The following is a 17,970-nucleotide window of genomic DNA, read 5'->3' on the forward strand; positions in this document are numbered from 1 at the left end:
TTGAAGCCATTTGGATGTATTGCTGCGTCACTCTCGGCTCGTCCAGATGTCAGCGAGGACCCCCACACCCCGCACTCCCCTCGGAATCGAAATTGCTGTATCGGCACCGCGCAGTAACTTCTGATTGCAGTGGGACGGCCGAGCTCGAGCTGTCGCAGTTTCGTTTCCTCAAACGTAGGAAAGGGCCCGTGGGGGCTGGGGAAGTAGAGCGTTCGCAGCCTCAATCACAGCAATGTCGGCTTCGATATCCGAGCGTGGGGTCTCTCCTCTGCACACTCCGGTTTCGGATAATATGTGGGTGGGTCTAGCGCGTCAGCAGTAGACAGGGTTCGAGGTGCGAGGCAGTTGGCTTACCCCTCATCCGCATCAACAAGGAGGCGTGGGGGGATTGCATTTCTCTGGTCTCGTTGAGAGAATCGAATGTAGGCTTCTAAATTGAAGCATTCCATCATGGATATGCTGCCGCTACTTGGACTCGTTCCGCAACTTCAAATCAACAGCTAGCAATAGCGTGTGTAGGGTATCGATAATGGGAGTCTTCACTCCCAACTCCCTCGCTTTCCGCACCGGATATCCCAAAATCACCTCGACCTCCATCGGCTTCCCGTTCTTGCAGTCCGTCTGCATGCTGCTGCCGATGCCCGGCATGGCCAGGATCTTGTCCATCAATCGGTCGATGAGCGAATAGTCGAGGTTGACGTTGCAGGCACGCGCAACATCGATCATCTCCTTCATCAGGTCTCGGGTCATGGGCGTGGCCCGCGGCGAGGAGTTCAGCCAGCTTTTGGTATCGAGCATGGTGAGCGTCGTTAGCGTGTTCCACGCGGCGTTCCAGACGACCTTTTCCCAACGCTGCACTTGCATGTCTTCGACCAGCTCGAAAATGGTGCCGCCTTGCCTGAACAGCTCCGCAAACAGATCCAGCCTTGCTTGGTCTTCCGCGTCTTGAGGTTCCGGCTTGTCCTTGAAGAGGCCAAGTTGAGTGTTCTCGGAATTCATGTGTTTGACGAAACCAGGCTCTGGTTGAATCGCACCGACCCAAACCTGAGGGCAATCAGTGCCTGGCATTGATTGCAAGGGCGAAAGCCCATGTCACTTACCGCGCAGGTTATGATGGTGCAAAGCGGAAAGAGGGCCCGGAACGGAGGCTCGTTTCCAACCCCATTCTGTGCGATGACGATTGTCGTTTTCTTCTGGTCGACGACTGGCACCAGTGCTTTCGCCGTCTCGTCAGGGTCGGTTGCTTTGTTCGCGCAGACAATATAGTCGAACTTTCTCTGAAGCTCTGATGGAGACTTGACCACTTTTAAATTCAGGCGCGTTAGCCATTGTTCGCTCATGTCAAGTCTTGCTTACCTTCAAATGGATGAACGACGTGTTTGCCATGATTTTGACTATCGATGGTCAAACCCTTTGGTATCTCAGCATCCGGCATCTCCCAAAACCCAGGGAAGCTTTTACCTTCTCTTTCACGGCGGCATAGTTCGACCTTGCTACGACCGTCAGGCGCACCTTGGGCGCTCGACTCAAAATGAAGGCGTAGAATGAGCCAATGCTGCACGTCCAAGATTAGTAGACAAGCCACGGAGTGATTCGAGCTACTCACGCCCCGAGACCGTAGAGAAGAACGTCTATGTGGTCATCCATGGCTAGGGTGGCATTGATTGTCCCACCAAACAGCAAAGCGGGCTATGAAATATTTAAGTGCATGCTTACCCCACCCACGCTAGTGCCCCCTTGGGATCCCCGCCAGTTGTGGGGCTGGCGTCATGGCCCGTACGACGCCCACTCTCTTCGTTCCAGTCACCGCAGGCGGCTTCGCGTCCATTCCTGCCGAATTACCGAGGCGTTGGAATCATGCCCTGAGCCCCTCATAAAAGCCGCCTCGAACCAGTCGTTTTGTCAGGGTTGTTTCCAACTAACTCAAAAAAAAAACTGGCAATGCTCTCATGGCACTTACGATATAGGACTCACATAAAACTATCGCCCTTCTCGAAACAACCTTTTTAGGTGCTTGCCAAACTGCCCGAACCCACAACTGCATATCTAAACTCACTATTGATTGCGGGCTCGCACGAGAAGCGCGAGCCACTCGCTGCTCATCACATCGACTGGTGGATCGGCGGCGAAAGCATACGTGCAGACTTTACTTACAGGACCATGCCATGCCCTCCCTCCGCAGCACCCCCATCACAGCGCCACAATCAACCACTCGGCCTCGTCCCGCCTCAGCCCCGGCGGCGCCACCTCATTCAACACCGCATGCACCGCCCTCTTCTCCCACCCCCCAAGCTTCCCATTCCGCCACAACGCCCTGAAAACCTCATGCGTCGGCCTCGCCCCGCCCCGCGGCCCCACCAACAGCCGCACAACATCGAGCAACGCACCACCACCACCCACCCCCGCATCCCTACCATCCCGCTTGCCTCCCTCACCACCACCACCCCCAACCCTCCCCTCACAAACAACCAACAACGCCCTCCCCGCGACCTCCCCCTCCCTCCCCGCCCCCCCAAACTCCAACACCACCTCCACAAGCGGCACCACCACCGCCGGCCCCACCCCCTTCACCGCCCCCGCCGCCGCAACCACAAGCGGCGCCTCAACAGCACTGCTACCACCACCACTCCCCTCAGGCCCCGCCACCGGATCGGCGCCATGCTCCAGCAGCATCCGAACGACTTCTTGCGTCGCGGACGTCGGCGCGGCTTGCAGGGCGAGGTGCAGCGGCCGGCGGCCGGCGGCGGTCGTGGCGTCGACGGGGGCGCCGGCGGAGAGGAGGGCGGCGACGGAGGGGGGGTGAGGGGGGGATGAGGTGGCGGTGCAGGAGACGGCGAGGTGGAGGGGGTGTTGGCGGGTGGCGGTGCAGGCGGTGACGCTGGCGGAGAGGGAGAGGAGGGAGAGGAGGGGGGAGGAGGTGGTGGATGTCGAGGGTGAGGGTGGGGGATACGCGGCGGCGTAGTGGAGGGGCCGCCAGAGGTCCTTTGCTGGGGCTTCGATGTCGGCGCCGGCGGAGGCGAGCAGCGGGATGAGCTCGGCGTTGTTGTTCTTGCAGGCTTCGTGCAGCGGGCGCAGGCCTTGTGCGTCGGGGGCGTTGGCGTACGCGCCGGCGGAGAGGAGGGCCGAGACGACGGCCGTGTTGGCGCTGCGTCGGCATGCGTGGTGGAGGGGCGTTCGCTGCGCTTTGTCGACCATGTCAACGGGGCACCGCGCGGCCAGAAGGGCTTTGACGCCGTCCGCTTGGCCGGTTGAGGAGAGGGCGTGGAGTGGAGTGGCGCCGGTGTCGTCTGTGGCGAGGATCTTTGCCCCGAGGGCTATCAATGTCTCCACCGTTTCAGATGCTCCCGTCGCGGCGTGAAGGGGGATCCGTCCGCCTTTTGCCTTGGCGTTGGGGTCTGCACCACGGGCAATGAGTACGCGGATGGCATCGGCTTGGCCATGTTCAGCCGCGTGATGGAGAGGGGTTCGTTCAGACTTGGAAGATGAAGAGGCGTGTCGGAAGATGGATTTCACAGCAATACCCTGATCTTCCTTGATGGAGGTAGGGGAGAAGCTGACGATCTCGTATCTCCCATTTACGTCGGCTCCTTTGCTACAAAGGCTTTCGATGGTTGGCGTATCTCCTTGAGCCGCGGCGAGACACAGGTCCTTCACTAAAGCGCGTGACTGCTTCCCCGACCGGCTTGACCAGCTGCGGTTTCGTGACGTCTTTTTCCAATCTGCGTTGGGCATGCCGTAGGAGTGGGTGGAGCTGGTTGAGGCCGTCGAACCGGTGGAGACCGTCGTCATGGTCAGGGTCTCGCTGTTCCTGCTGTCGAATATGGCGCTGGCGGTTGAAGGGACTCCAGATGATGATGTTCCCGATGGCAATGCTTCTCGCACATCACGGTTCCCTCCGGCGACGGAATCGCCCTCCTTCTGCGTTCCCATTGTCATGACCCTGCGAAAGGTGGCACGATACGTCTCTGAGTCGATCAGCTCATCGTCAAAGGTGAACGCAGAGCCTTCTGAGGTCGGGGACCCGAAGCTGCTGCTGCCAGCCTTCACCGAAAGGCTTTTTCGCCGGTTAGTGTACAGAGAAGCCTGGTCGCAGGCTTCTCGCAGAGCGCGACGACTAGCGGCACTGTCCAAGACGACCCGGCGCTGAGCATTTGAGTTCCTGTGCACGCATGAATCAGCGCCGGGAACCGAATGAGTAGCCATATCCATGCTGGAGTACTTTCTTACAGCAGTATGACATTGACAAAGAGTCCCAGCGCGGCGATTTGACTGTCCAGCGCACTTGAGAATTGTAGAAACTGGCCCTCATCCCACAGATACCTGAATTTACCGCCAAGCCAGCCTTTTCGGACGTTGGTGACATACAGCTGGATCTCGGTGACAACGACGCTGCATGCAGAGATCGCGTCGCGCAGGTCGCGCTCTATTTCCGGGGTACTAGCAGCATCACCATCGCTGCGTAGCCAGCTTTCGAGCTGCGACATGGTGGCCTTGATGGTGCCGAGCCGCGCTGCGATCAGCGATAGCTTCTGGTCCATTTTGCGGTACTTGCCCACGATGTCGTTCACGTCCGTCACCGTACGCGTCACTAACGTCAAGCACGCACCAGCCATGGAGAGCACGGTCGCGGGGTCCATGATGGACAGGCGGACGTCAGGGGCCGGACTTGCTCTTCACAAAATCAGCCGTGTCGCGAAATGCAGAATACACTCCCGCAGGATTCATGCGGCGGACGGACGATGCGTCTGCGTATCGCGGATGAACGCACCAGGGTGACTACGACGCAGCGGGAGGATAGCAGCTGTACAGTCAAGGTTGCTGAAGAGGCGGTTGCAGGACCCGCGGGGTGTCGTCACCAGGGGATTTGCCGCCAGTGGACGTGAAGATCAAGGATGGCGTGATACTACTGTATTCACGTGCATGGCGCGGTCTCGGCCTGCCTCACTGTCAGGCTGCCGGGTTGTCTGGTCAACGTAGGCAGCGGCGGACCAGAACAGGCGGGGGCTGGTGGCTTATTTCTACGCCGCACTTGGCCCCCATGAAAGCTCAATCCCAGTCGGCACGCTGCAAGGGCGCTCACCGGCCAATCGGTCACGGATTCCACCTGCGTGGTCTTATCCGGGCCTGGCTATTTTGGGATACCACCTCCGGTGTAGGAGTGCCAGCCATACGGAGCCGTCGGTTTATCCCCTGGTGGCAGCCATATCTAATGATATTCCGATCACAAGACTCTTTCTACGTAGTCATTCATTCCCGTTCCGCCTACCGCCTTGGCCTTACTTTTCCGCCCGCCTTTCCACACTGTGGCTATGGTCGTCCTCTGAGAACTCCGTCCGAGAAGTCGCCCTGGCAGCAGCAGCCCTACCTTTCGGCACGCGGGCAACCCAATACAGTAAAAAGGTACCGCAGACATTGAATGTGATGTACGCGAAAATCAGCCCCAAGTTCCTCCATCTCTCCATATACTCGATGTTGGCGCTCTCGAGGTATGCATCAGCATGGACAAGCGGACAGAAACGGCACTGGCCACTGCTTCCCGGGTTCAACACCCTTCCACCCGCAGTGTTCACGTATACCGACAGATAGTCTCCGCAACTCATACCGTGAGGCGCCGTCATCTCCCTCACTTCAACGCTCGAACAACTCACCTCTGTGCCGCCCAGGCCAGCTGAGATCAGGCCGGCTACAAGATATGTCAGCGGGGATACACGGTACATGAAGGTCCAGAATCCAGGAAAAGCGCTTTCGTTTACGAGAACGCCGCAGAAAACAAGTAACAGGTAGTAGAACAGCTGCGCGAGCTGGATGGCGGTCTGGGCATGCTCGACTCCTGCCGCAACCAGATGCGAGAAGGTGCTGCTGAAGAGCATAAACGCCCAGATGAGTAAAAGCGTTAGTCCAGCCCGCTCGCTGGTATCCGGTCCGGCGCTTGCCGCCGTAAAGTAATTACCCAAAGGGAAGTACCATACAAGATAGACAGTGACGGAAATGAGGGTTTGCCAGGGGAGTTCGAGCAAGATGTTTGAAAGAATGAAGACCGGCCAGGAATACGTCTTGGATGGCAACTCGCGGGCCTCCGCCAACGCTCGGATGGCGGTGAACTTGGGTATGATGAGTTGCATGATGTTGGTGAACATGGTAAGGATCAGGAAAACGGCAAACACCTGGTTCTGGAGGCCCTGGATCGTGTTTGGAGACATCCAAAATGAGAAGCCGATGAAAAAAGCCTGTAAATGGACGCTGATCAGCATTTACTTAGGTCGGTCGAGGGTGGTCCACACGGGCAACTCACAGTGCCGGTACAGAGGAAGAACATCGACCAAAAATAGGTTGGCGTCCGCCAATGTTCCCCAAAGGCCCGCTTAGTGACTTCGTAAAGCTGGACCCAAAATGATTCCGCAAAAGCGTACGATGGTTTTGAATACGTTTGGCTCAGTTTCTTGTCCTTCAGATCTTGCGCGAGTTCTTGCAGGTGTTCCTTCACCGATTTCTTCTCCTCCGACAGCTGCCACTTCTGCGCAATGTCTGGTGTGCTTCTGCACACTTCAAGCAACCACTCAGCGGGGTTTTCCCCAGCTTTGCAGGGCCTGGCTCCTTTTTTCTCGAAGTAGTTGATGACGGCATGTGAGTTTTCACCAATTGGCCCGAAATACACCGTCTTGCCGGGTGCTTCGAGAAGCAGCAGCTGATCAAATGCCTGGAAAAGCGTCGCCGAAGGCTGGTGCACGGTGCAAAGGATGGACTGGCCATTGGAGGCCAACTTTCTTAAAAGATTGCAGATAGACCACGCGGTTTGACTGTCAAGTCCCGATGTTGGCTCATCTAAGCGGTGCGTGTCAGTCGCCGTTCGTCTCCGCAATATGGCAAGACAAACCGAGAAATAAGAGAAATTCAGGTTTTGCTGCCATCTCGACAGCTATCGTTAGGCGCTTCCGCTGCTCGATGTTCAAACCTAAAGCGATTAGCGAGGGTCATTTTGCAATTGGAATAATGCGCCAGCTCACCTGATCCGGGGACTCCGACGATGGCATCAGCATACGTTTCCATTTCAAGCATCTTGATGATCTCCTCAACATATGCCAGCTTTTCGCTTCTTGCAGTCGTAGCTGGCTGTCGTAAGAGCGCACTAAAAGAAAGTGCCTCTCGTACCGTGGCGGTAGACAAATGCAAGTCCATCTGCTGCACGTAACCTGTCTTCTGTTGGAACCCGGTATCACGTTCGCAGCCATTTACCATCATCTTTCCGTGCACGATACCAGCTGATGCTCTCGAAGCCAAAACATCGAGAAGTGTTGTCTTCCCAGCGCCCGTTGCGCCCATCAGTGCTGTGAGCGTTCCAGGCTTGACCCAGCCATCAACTCGGTCAAGCAGCCTCTTCTTAGACCGGCCGGCTTTGACGTCGTAACTGACACCTTCCCAGTGAAAGACCGCGGTGTGTTGCTGTAAGCGTGCCACAGTAGCACTGCCTGGGCTGGAGGCTTCGTCGATCTTGGGACGGATGACCGACGACGCAGCTGAAGATGTCTCCTCATCACCTTGTTTGATCAGCTGAACGTCGCGTCTACGGAAGAGTAGAACGTCGCCCCTGGACTTCTGAGCCTGGATGAACTCGGCGGCAAGTAAGTGGATACAGCAAAAAAAGCACATCATGGCAAACAAAATTCCCAGATTTCTACCGAGCGTCAGCCAAGGTAAACGATAATTCCGGTCAGACGGGTGAGCTTACCGCCACATGTGGCTTTGATAATAGCCGTAAGACTCCACGAGGAATGCACCACCATCGACGAAGCTCTCACCCGGCACTGCGGCGACGGCCGAACATACCCTTTGATCTGTGGTGATATTTGCGTACGTTGGTCCCTCAGGAATGAAGGTAGCGCAGGGGTAGCGGACGCCGTAGAACTATATGGCTTCAACATCAGCTACCGTCATCTTCTGCACACGATTCCTCTCAATCATCTGAGAGCTCACCTCGTTGATCATCAAGCTCTCAAATGCGTAGCTGACCGGGTCAATATACCCCACCCAACGTAGCCATGGGTGCATGTAGCCCGTTGGGATGACAAACCCCGTGTAGATCATGTAGTTCGCGAGGAAGATCCCGACCGGTGCCATAGTCTGCTCGACGGTGCGCGAGATGGACCCAATCATGCGAAAGAACATAGACATGGTCAACAGGCTGACGAGCGAGAAGAGGTAAAACGTAAAGAAAGCGCCGGGGGTGCGGCGGAGGTTGGTCATGAAGTAAAGCGCTGCGTTGAAGAAAATCGAGGTGAGTATCTTGTTAGGCAGGTCGCAAATCATGGATGACACGGCCTCTGCAACGGGATGGTATAAGGCGTAGCGACTGTGCTTTTCAACAATTGGTCGCTGAGCCCACATTGTGAGAACCTGCATAATTAAGGTTAGCACGGTATCATCTGACGATGTGATGCATCTAGCTACCTCAAAAGCACTCATGAATGCGTTCAGCAGCGAAGCAAAGAAAATCAGGACGCCGCGTTGGTAGAAACTGCCAGTGTCTTTGCTCATGTTGTAGAAGAGACTTCCAACAATGATAGCCATGACGGTATTGCCAATGATGTTTGATAGCGGCGGGCTCCATTCGTTACGAAGCCTTTGGTAGCCTCTTTGCATGCATATCTGCACTTGTTTTGACAGGGCAATGGTGTATGGGGAGTTACGCTGTCTTGTCAAACTGATCAGTATCCGGTTAGCATGGATAGGAAGGACAGGAGCTTACAACGACTCATCTTTCTGAGATCGCGTGGCTTCCCGAAATCTGGCCAACCCTTCCCCACCAAGCGGAAACTCCTTCTCAAACAGGTCAATATCCTGCATCAGAATAGCGTAGTCTACGCTCCTGACCCAACAGTCCATGAACTCGCCCGCCGTTCGGGGGACACGGTCTTGGTATCCGTCTTGCACAAGAGCCCCAGCCTCAGCCGGATTGGTCAAACCTGTAAGGAAATCTGCCGTTGTTGTTTCTTCAGGGCACCGAAACCCGAGCTCTTCAAAATACCGCTTCGCCCGATCGGTACGACCAAAGAAAATCTGACGACCCTCGTAAAGTAAAGTAACTTTATCGAAAAGGTCGTACATGGCCTGAGATCCCTGATACACTGTCATGATGGCCGCTGAGCCTCCTGTGCTGGTGAAGGTGCGAAGTGTCCGGATGAAGTCCAGCGCAGTGGCGCTATCCAGGCCACGGGTACTGTTATCCCAGCACTGCAAAGGACTCCATCCAACCAGCGCCTCAGCAATGCTGACTCTCTTGCGTTCCCCGCCACTAACCCCACGAATGAACTCATTCCCCAGCTTCGTGTCAACCGCAGACCTGAGGCCGAGTAGCGTTATGACCGCTTCCTTCATGTGCTCTGCGTGCATGTGCCGGGTCATGCCTGCCATTGGGACACGCGGCGCCCTGGCACTGGCAGCGAAGGCCAAAGTTTGCCCTACCGTTAGTTCGGGAAAATGGACGTCGTTCTCCGCCGTATAGACACACTCGCCGCGGAACTCGGTGTGCATGATGTCCGCCGGAATTCCTAGTGCACCGCCCCGTCAGCTTTGTCGAGGGTATTTAGTTGCATCACTGACCTTGATAGTTCAGACGCGAGTCGGGACTCAGACAGATTCCATGCGTGTCCCCTGCCACGGCCTTTAGAAAAGTCGAGCATCCGCTCCCAGGGCGTCCCAGAACGAGCAGTAGCTCGTGACTCCGCACCACTCCATCCAGTCCTTTCAGGATATCAACACGCGCATCTTCCCGTGAGGATGTTGTGAACTGTTTCAACCGCCGCGCCAGCGCGAGGGGATAGTTGCCCACAGTGCGCTGGAATTCAAGGGCCGAACGCACTCCATGCACGTGGAGGCTTCGGAAAGCCAGGCCGGAAGTCGTGAGCGAACTGCAACGTTTGCTGCGCTCTTTCATGGCACTGAACCATTGGTTGCGGTCAAAGTGCCGGTCGTCTAGCGGGTCCAGCGCTGGGTCGTTGTCGAGTGGCAACATGATGGGAATAAGGTCATGGAGTAGATGTGTGGTTTTCGAAGCTCTGGCAATCCTGAAAGCTTATACAAGAGCATGGCTCAGGTGCTCACACAGGACGATATGATGCAGAATGACACCGGCCATGGCCTCAGGGGTTGAGTGGGGACTCAGTGGGGGCTAAGTAGACTGTAGCTGCCCCCAAATCTTCATGCAGCATCTTCTGCTCCCATTTCTGCCTAACCATGCTCGCCAGCCAGCCTCGAGAAACGGGAGCCCCATGCGTCGCCTGTTTTTGCTCTTATCGGCTGCCTAATGACTGGCCAATGCGCGGACAGGTTCTCGCCCCACCCGACGTGACTGGGGTCAAAAGACGTAAAATCATCACCTCGACGCCACACGAAAATCCAAAGCAGCACACACCCTTGCATTCATTGTTTACCGGACAGTCGGGTCAAGGCCTCGTATCCATGTTCTTTGCACGAGTAATTACTTGCACATCACAAATGTCCCCCCTGCTACTTCACCCCTGTACTTGCAGGGCCACGCCGAAGCGCCGCCTCCGGAGGCGGAACGGGACCCTTCCCTTCGGCCGCTGCGTCCCCAGGCCAAAGTCCTTCCAGCCCATCTCGAGGGCCTTCGAGTCCGCCGTAACCTCAACGTCGAAGTCACGCACCATCAGCGCCATTGTCAGCAGCATCTCGCGTTTGGCGAAGTGCCGTCCAGGACACATGCGTGCTCCACCACCGAACGGAAACAACGAGCCGCTCCCCACGCTGTCACCAGCGAAGCGGATCTCCTCGACGGTGCCTTTTCCGATGCCACCCATGTCATCCACAAGCGAATCACGGCGATGCAACTGCCCGCGTTTGGCCGTCGCGGCCGGCCGTCCCTGGGTTGCGGCCGCCTTCATCGGTCCATATTTTTCATCGTCGCCGGGCACGACCAGGAATCTGTCCGCCCAGAAAGCGTCGACGGGATGGCGTCCGCCACGGCCTGTGTTCCATGCGCCTTCGTCGAGGTGCGCCGTCGTCGTCGACACCAGCACCACGCTCTTCGGCGGGATGCTCCACTGATCGCCGCCGATGTTGAGCTCTTCGCGCTCCGCGTACCGCGAGATGTACACGTGGACGCGTAGCCGTAGGGTCTCTGCGCATACGGCTTGCAGGAGCGGTCGCCGTTGCAGCTCGTCCATGTCCAGGCCGCATTCGGTGGTGCTGGTGCTGCACTGCTCCACCTCACGCCGCACGCGACCCAGCAGCTCTGGATCGCGGAAGACGTCAAGAGTGGCCCAGATGCTGGCGAGAATGGCATTCGTGTTGAAGCTGCTCGGTGTTTCTTGTTAGCGATTCGGATCCTGCGGTGCATGAATTCCCGAGGCGCATCCTTACCCCCAGATGGAACCAAAGTCCTCGCTTGCGATGGCATCTTCATCGTAGTCGTCCACGGCAAGCAGCGTGCTTTGCCGGTCGCGGAAGAATTTTGAGCCCCAGAACGGATCCTCTTCGCCGGCCGGCTTGACCTCAAGCTTGCTCGTTTCCCGGGTGGCGTAGCGGTGCCATGCCTTGATGCTCTCCAGCAGCCCGTCCCTCACCGCGTATGCCTTCGGGATGAAGAGACGAGGCAATCCTTTGGAGAAGGCTGGGATCCATTCGTTGTATTCCCAGAAGAGGCGGGGAAAGTCTGGGCTCAGCCGCAGCAGTGTCGGTCCGCACATGGCGGTGATTGTCGCCGGCGTCAACTCCAGGGCCATGAAGTCGAAGAAGTCAGCCTTCTCCACCCAGCTGCCTTCGCCATCGGTACCACCTGTGGCCTCAATCCGCGCCAGCCGTGCGCTAAAGAGCCGCTGGAACCGGTCGAACAGCGGTGCCAGCCCGCTCCCCAGCAGAAACTGATGTAGCCCCTGGTGGGTCCTGTAGTCGATGCGGTTATGCGGTAGCACCCTGCTGTCTGGGTGGGGGCGGGCGTTGGCACCCGAATCATCGAGCTGATAGCGGCGAGCGGCCCGCTTGCCCATGCCAAACATGTAGCTGAGCACAAAGGAGAAAATGGCAGTGGAGCTCGACAGCCTTGACTGTCGCCACAGCTGCTCAATGTTCCCGGACCCCCGTAACAGAACCACTTCTTGTGTGAAGAGCTTGATGCGGAGTGGGCTCAATTCCTCGTTTGCTCCTATCCTATGCGTGGGTCAGCGAGTATCTCAGAGAGCAAGCGGGCCACGCCGACTTACGTTGTTATGAATTTGAGCGGATCTGCTACATAGGAGACAACGCTACCCAGGATTGGTATGCAGTATGGAAGTGTCGGCGGTTTTTTCCCACTGGCTTTGCTGCGGACTGTTGTGAAAAACAACAGCCAAGTCACAAAATAGCTGAACTGAAATGGAATGGAAAACAAGAGAGCAGCGACAACTACCTGCCGCAGAGAAGGCACTTCGGAAAACATGGCTATTGATTTGAACAAGCGGTATGACGGATAGTACATCTCAAGACCCTACCGAGGCTGCCTCTGTCATCTTATATATACACTTTAGGACCTGGTCCCATAGTATCGCCTTTGGCAGCACCAAATCCAAGCCACACTGACAGTCCTAGCCGTCGAGGTTTTGCGGTCCGCCAATCAAAGATGGAGACGCTTGACTTCCTCTCGTCGCAGCTTCTCTCGCCTACCGTCCATTTCGGGGTCCGAAAGGTGACCTCGAATTGTCTGCGGGACCATCTGGGCTGGGAGTCACGTACCGTGGAGCCACAATTGGGTAGTTACTCCGTAGCCGTCTGAGGTGCAGCTGGCGTGACCTTGAAAAGGTTGCCTACTCCAATGCTTTTTTTTCCTCATTAGTGAACCACCCTGGACCGCTTTCCCGGCCGTCTTTGACGTGGTCAAAACCTTGGGGTGGCGGGGCAATGGCTTACCGAGCTGACGAGCAACGACGCCCCCACTGCACATCTGCAGCTGATAACCCACAACGTTTCAGCCCCCAAAGACATGCTGGCCTCCGGTGCAGCCCTAAGCGGATTTATTTATGGCAAGCAGACAGCATGCTGTATAGAGACCATCATATGCCATTCTAGGCTTCTTCTCCGCAGGTAGCCACAGAACGCTCCGCTGCTGGTCCAATTCAGGTAAAATAAGCGGGCTGAATGGCTTTGGCGCCGAGCATGGCTCAAGGATCGATTGCCGTTGGGGTTAGGAACAGCGAGCTCAAAGCCTTCCCGATGTAGCTTTGTCTATTTTCAATCGTAGAAGGGCTAACGTGGGGGCCGAGGCTTAGTATCAACGACGTGCATGATAGCAGGCTTCCTCCTCTACACCTACACTTTTCCATTTTTAGTGGTCATGCGCAGTGCCCAGGAAACGCTCTTACTGGGACCCCGGGCCTTGCAGATGACAACGGTTAATCGATATTGGTCCTACACAAGGACTTATCACGGTATACAAATGCAGTTTTCCTTGGCCTGAGCACAGTGCCCCTCTTCATCCGCTCCTGAAAGTCTTTCTTCACAACATCGTGTAGAGCGTGGTGCAACATGTCTTCCTGGGCTACCCCCACCAACGAGACGCTGTATGGAGAGGCCAGGCAGAATGCCATCGACAACGCCGGAATCGTGAGCAGAAAGGCGTTCGAGGTCTGTTCTGCTGCCTTCGTTCTTGGATCAATAGCTGTTCTGACGCAGTCTGCTCTAGGTAAACATAGGGCTCTTCACTGGGCTTGCCGTCATCACCGTGGTCGTGCGTTTCATCATCCGGCTACAATACATGCGGCGCCTCCTCTTGGACGACTGTTTTCTCCTATTTGCAGCGGCGTGCTTGGTTACGTCGATGGCTGTGGTGTACTGGTACACCAGTGAGCTCTACCTGGTCGAGGCACTCAACACCATCCCCACCAAGGTGATCGTGCTGACGGACGAGGTGCTGCCACTGCTGGACAGTAACAAGAAGATTCAGATCTTCCTGGGCACCAACTGGAGTGCTATTTTTGCGGTCAAGTTCTCCTTCCTGGCTTACTTCAAAGCACTCGTCTGGAACATTTCCCCCAGGCTGAAGACATACTTCTGGTTCGTCGTCACCTTTACGGGTCTGTCTTGGGCATTCCTGGTCTCCGAGGGCTTCATACTATGCCCATATTTCGGCATGGAAGGCGGTAAGACCATCTTTCCAAATGTCCGCCAGGAACTGTAGAGCTGACGTGATGGGCGGCAGTGAAATGCATGCCGAATACGCCCCGCGTGTTGAACATCTCCCTGACGAGCACCGTCACTATCCTCGATGTTGTCACAGATATCTTAGGTGAGGGACTACCCTTTTCAACCCGACAAGACCGGCTGCTGACGACACGTCCGCACGCAGTGGTAACCTTCCCCATCATCATAATCCACCGGGCGCACATGAGCCGGCGACAAAAGATAGGGCTCGGCACCTTCCTGTCGCTTTCACTGGTCATGGTCATCATCGCCATGGTGCGCATCGTGGGCAGCGTGCGTGGGGATGGTGCGAACCTAGACGTGGCATGGGAGTTTTTCTGGCAGCAGCTCGAGGCCTGTGTTGCCGTCATGATGGGTTCTGTCACTGCGTTCCGCGGCGTTTTCAGCCGCGGAGATGACAGGAGCGGTGCGTCGCCGGGTCCGGGAGAGAGCCGAGACGCGCTTGTCCGGCGTCGGCCGTCAAGGCGCTGGTGGTGGCGCCGAGGGTCCACGGGAAAGCCAGGCGCACGCCTCGATGAAGAAAGTGGGACCGTGGACTCGCCGCTTTCACAACAGTCCGTGGAGCCCAAGCACTACGGTGGAAATGCAGAACAGTGAGCGGGGATACGACGGGGAAACGGGCCGCATGAAGTGGAACAGGGTTGGATCACTAGGTAGACGGGAATCTGGAACGCATGCAAGATTGTCTAGGACGGGTGATGCGGCAGCTGCGCCTCTGTTGCGTGATCTGTTCTCCATTGCCCCGTGGTAAAACGCTTCGGCTATCATGGAACATGATGGAAAAATCAACTGCAGCAGCCTTTCCCGATTATGCGTGAATGGATCTCGCAAATCTTCCCAGAAGGCAACCGTCTTCATCTCCCGCGCTGCTGGCCCGAACGCAATCTCTTCACATCATCACAATCCCAGCAAAGTGTCTTGTTCCCCCTGACGCGACCTATCAGATGGCACCATCAGTCAGCGCGTGCAAGTTCTCCACTCACGCGCTCCCCTCCATCTTCAGCAGCTAGCGTGAAGTTTCCGTTCTGGTCTTTGGTAGCCCGGCCAGTTCCAATGATAGCAGAGCCCTGACCAATCACGCCGCCCACAGCGACAAGGCAACCGGCGCTGCCATAACCCCATGTTCTTTGCCTACTCATTAATGTCGCATACATTCCCCTCTTGCATCGGGAGGGCAGCGCTAAGAATCGTTGCATGGGAATGCAGGTTGTTCCCAGGGGTGCGACAGGCCAAAACGGGTTCTTCATGCCGATTGTGGGGGTATGATAGGTCTGGATCCACGCTTCCACGGAAAAAGAAACTTTGCACTACCCCGTATGAAGCTGTTTGCTGAACCAAGTAGCCGGGCCGCGTGGCGTGAGGGCGTCACGTCGCACCCGCTCTGCTGCCTGCGGTGGGGGCCGTTAGCCGGGTGCATTGTAATAACGCGTGCATGCGGCGCGGCTGATCGTCCCAGGCGGGTGATCGTGGCACAGTTCGGTCCTCGACCACTCAGAGCATTCTGGCCCCCACCCCCGGCTTGTCCAGCGCCGGGGCCAGGAAGACTCCACCATCTCCTCTCACGACTCCCCAATTACAAATGTACCGTGTCCGTCAACGCAAGGCCATGCTCCGCTCCTTCTGCATAGTCTCCCATAGTCCATCGCCATGCCAGACATGTTCGGACGCTTCTCCTTGTCGTTGTTTGTCGCCATTGCCGGTGGTGTTTTCTATATCCTTGCCAAAGCCTACAATGCCCGCAAAATCGTTTACAAACTGCGCAGACAGGGACTGGTAAGAGCTTGAACTTCATACTGCTTGCACGTCTGAGGCTGACCTTCCCCAGCCAATGCCCCCATTCAGCTGGGCTACCGGTCATATGCTGGCCATGAAACCGTTCATGGAGAAGCTCCCGGCCGACGCAATCACCAACTATACAGTCACGGAACTGGCCTATTCTCTCAACAAGGAAGCCTTTTATCTCGACTTTTGGCCGCTTAGCGAGCCGTTACTCATTCTTACCACCCCAGACATGGCCTCTCAGCTTACGCAGCAGTTCAATCCACTGAAGCCATCCGTGATTGAGAATGCATTTGCTGGCCTGACCGGAGGTCCTAATCTCTTTACCATGCCGGACGTACCGTGGAAGCGGTGGAGAGCCATTTTCAACCCTGGCTTTAGCCCGAGTTACATGCTGCAACAAACACCGAAGATCGTGGATGAATGCCGCGTCTTCTGCGAGAAGATGAGGGCACGCGTGCGCCAGAACCAGATGTTCTACTTGGAAGAAGACACACTCCGCCTGACGTTGGATGTGATTGGCGTTGTCACGCTGTAAGTCCAGCAATCGACGGCGTGTAGACTCCACCGAGCGGCTGCTGACAAGCATACAGGGATACCCACTTCCGGTACCAGGAATTCACCTCATGGATTCCGGAGAGCCTCCGTGCGCTTATCGAGTGGACGTCGTTTGGTACGGAACTCAATCCGTTCAATCGCTGGAATCCAATGCGCCCCTACAAGCTTTGGTACCACGGACGTAAGATCAACAAGTACATCGAAGCGGAGCTGGACAAACGGTTCGTTGAACGACGGTACTCGAATGATTCCAAACGCGACACCAGAAGCGTCAAATCAATCGTTGCCCTCGCGCTAGACTCATACATGGCCGAAGAGAATGCCAGCGGCGCGTCGTCCGATGCCACCACGCTGGACGAGACGTTCAAGCACTACGCGTGCGCCCAGATCCGGCTCTTCCTCTTCGCCGGCCACGATACCACGTCCAGCACCATGGTCTACGCTTTCCACCTCCTCGCCACCAATCCAGACTGCTTGACCCGCATTCGCGCCGAGCACGACCAAGTGTTCGGCGCCGGCACCAGCCCAGACCGCGTCGGCGACCTCCTCTCCGCCGACCCCAACCTCCTCAACCAGCTCACCTACACAACAGCATGCATCAAGGAAGCCCTCCGTCTCTTCCCACCCGCCTCAGCGATGCGTGTAGGCGGGCCCGACACCGTCCTCGTCGGCAGCGACGGCACGCGGTATCCGACAGCGGGCTGCAGCGTATGGGGGATTCACCTGGCGATCCAGCGCAACCCGGCCGTGTTCCCGCAGCCGAACCGATTCATACCGGATCGATGGCTGCCGATGACGCTGCCGGGCGACCCGCTGCACCCGGCCAAGGGAGCGTGGCGCCCGTTTGAGTTCGGCCCGCGCAACTGCGTCGGCCAGACGCTGGCCATGGCCGAGATCAAGATCTTGCTCGCCATGACCACGCGCGCCTTCGACTTCCGCCCCGCGTACGACGAGTGGGACCGCTTGCATCCGCCTGGCCACCTGGGCGGTGCCGGTGCAATCAGGACCGCGCTGGGCGATCGTGCCTATCAGGTCGAGGGCGGTGGCGGCGGCGCCCACGCGGCAAATAAGTATCCCTGTCGGGTGAGGATGGTGGGAGATGGCGAGAAGGCTTGAGGGATGCTTGCGCCTTTGGTGGAGACTTCATCTATCCTTTGAGATTGAAAGATCATAATAGAGATTTATAGTTGATTTTACTGCCAATTGTCTGTCCGTTCTCATGTTCGCAGTCGAAGACCGACGTAAATACATGTATATTCTCCGAAAGAAGAGGAACGATATCTACTCATCATGCAAGAGCCTCCTAATTCCAAAGCAACGAGTATCTGACGTATTCACCGATACGAACACACATGTGGTCCTCGGCATTTTCGACAGACACCCATCAACCCATACCCAATCCCCAACCGACACGGAGAACAACGAAAAAGACTTCAGCGGTCCTCC

The 17,970-nt window shown here is 56.7% G+C and overlaps 6 protein-coding genes across 6 annotated transcripts; 2 read left to right on the plus strand and 4 right to left on the minus strand.

Annotated features, from left to right (window-relative positions):
- Nucleotides 1–465: 465 nt before the first annotated feature.
- On the minus strand, nucleotides 466–1,647 carry BKCO1_1000561 (2-dehydropantoate 2-reductase; the record flags this gene model as incomplete). Its single annotated transcript, XM_020269972.1, has 5 exons — nucleotides 466–1,044; nucleotides 1,101–1,303; nucleotides 1,357–1,411; nucleotides 1,462–1,555; nucleotides 1,607–1,647. 5 exons carry the CDS (start codon nucleotides 1,645–1,647, stop codon nucleotides 466–468), a joined length of 972 nt encoding a protein of 323 aa, XP_020135518.1.
- Nucleotides 1,648–2,190: 543 nt separating this feature from the next.
- On the minus strand, nucleotides 2,191–4,637 carry BKCO1_1000562 (ankyrin repeat protein; the record flags this gene model as incomplete). Its single annotated transcript, XM_020269973.1, has 2 exons — nucleotides 2,191–4,159; nucleotides 4,228–4,637. 2 exons carry the CDS (start codon nucleotides 4,635–4,637, stop codon nucleotides 2,191–2,193), a joined length of 2,379 nt encoding a protein of 792 aa, XP_020135521.1.
- Nucleotides 4,638–5,276: 639 nt separating this feature from the next.
- BKCO1_1000563 (abc transporter cdr4) lies at nucleotides 5,277–10,009 on the minus strand (the record flags this gene model as incomplete). Its single annotated transcript, XM_020269974.1, has 9 exons — nucleotides 5,277–6,227; nucleotides 6,293–6,822; nucleotides 6,875–6,952; nucleotides 7,005–7,672; nucleotides 7,727–7,902; nucleotides 7,972–8,391; nucleotides 8,446–8,689; nucleotides 8,744–9,545; nucleotides 9,598–10,009. 9 exons carry the CDS (start codon nucleotides 10,007–10,009, stop codon nucleotides 5,277–5,279), a joined length of 4,281 nt encoding a protein of 1,426 aa, XP_020135520.1.
- A 499-nt stretch (nucleotides 10,010–10,508) lies between these two features.
- Nucleotides 10,509–12,430, minus strand: BKCO1_1000564 (nacht and ankyrin domain protein; the record flags this gene model as incomplete). The annotated part of the gene is made up of 3 exons (XM_020269975.1): nucleotides 10,509–11,310; nucleotides 11,377–12,162; nucleotides 12,216–12,430. 3 exons carry the CDS (start codon nucleotides 12,428–12,430, stop codon nucleotides 10,509–10,511), a joined length of 1,803 nt encoding a protein of 600 aa, XP_020135515.1.
- Nucleotides 12,431–13,512: 1,082 nt separating this feature from the next.
- BKCO1_1000565 (integral membrane) lies at nucleotides 13,513–14,784 on the plus strand (the record flags this gene model as incomplete). The annotated part of the gene is made up of 4 exons (XM_020269976.1): nucleotides 13,513–13,611; nucleotides 13,670–14,126; nucleotides 14,186–14,272; nucleotides 14,333–14,784. The coding sequence occupies 4 exons, from the start codon at nucleotides 13,513–13,515 to the stop codon at nucleotides 14,782–14,784; spliced, it is 1,095 nt and encodes a 364-aa protein (XP_020135514.1).
- Nucleotides 14,785–15,834: 1,050 nt separating this feature from the next.
- Nucleotides 15,835–17,640, plus strand: BKCO1_1000566 (cytochrome p450; the record flags this gene model as incomplete). Its single annotated transcript, XM_020269977.1, has 3 exons — nucleotides 15,835–15,960; nucleotides 16,013–16,500; nucleotides 16,560–17,640. The coding sequence occupies 3 exons, from the start codon at nucleotides 15,835–15,837 to the stop codon at nucleotides 17,638–17,640; spliced, it is 1,695 nt and encodes a 564-aa protein (XP_020135517.1).
- Nucleotides 17,641–17,970: the final 330 nt, after the last annotated feature.

This window comes from Diplodia corticola (assembly GCF_001883845.1).
Source record: "Diplodia corticola strain CBS 112549 chromosome Unknown scaffold1, whole genome shotgun sequence".
Taxonomy (NCBI): domain Eukaryota; kingdom Fungi; phylum Ascomycota; class Dothideomycetes; order Botryosphaeriales; family Botryosphaeriaceae; genus Diplodia; species Diplodia corticola.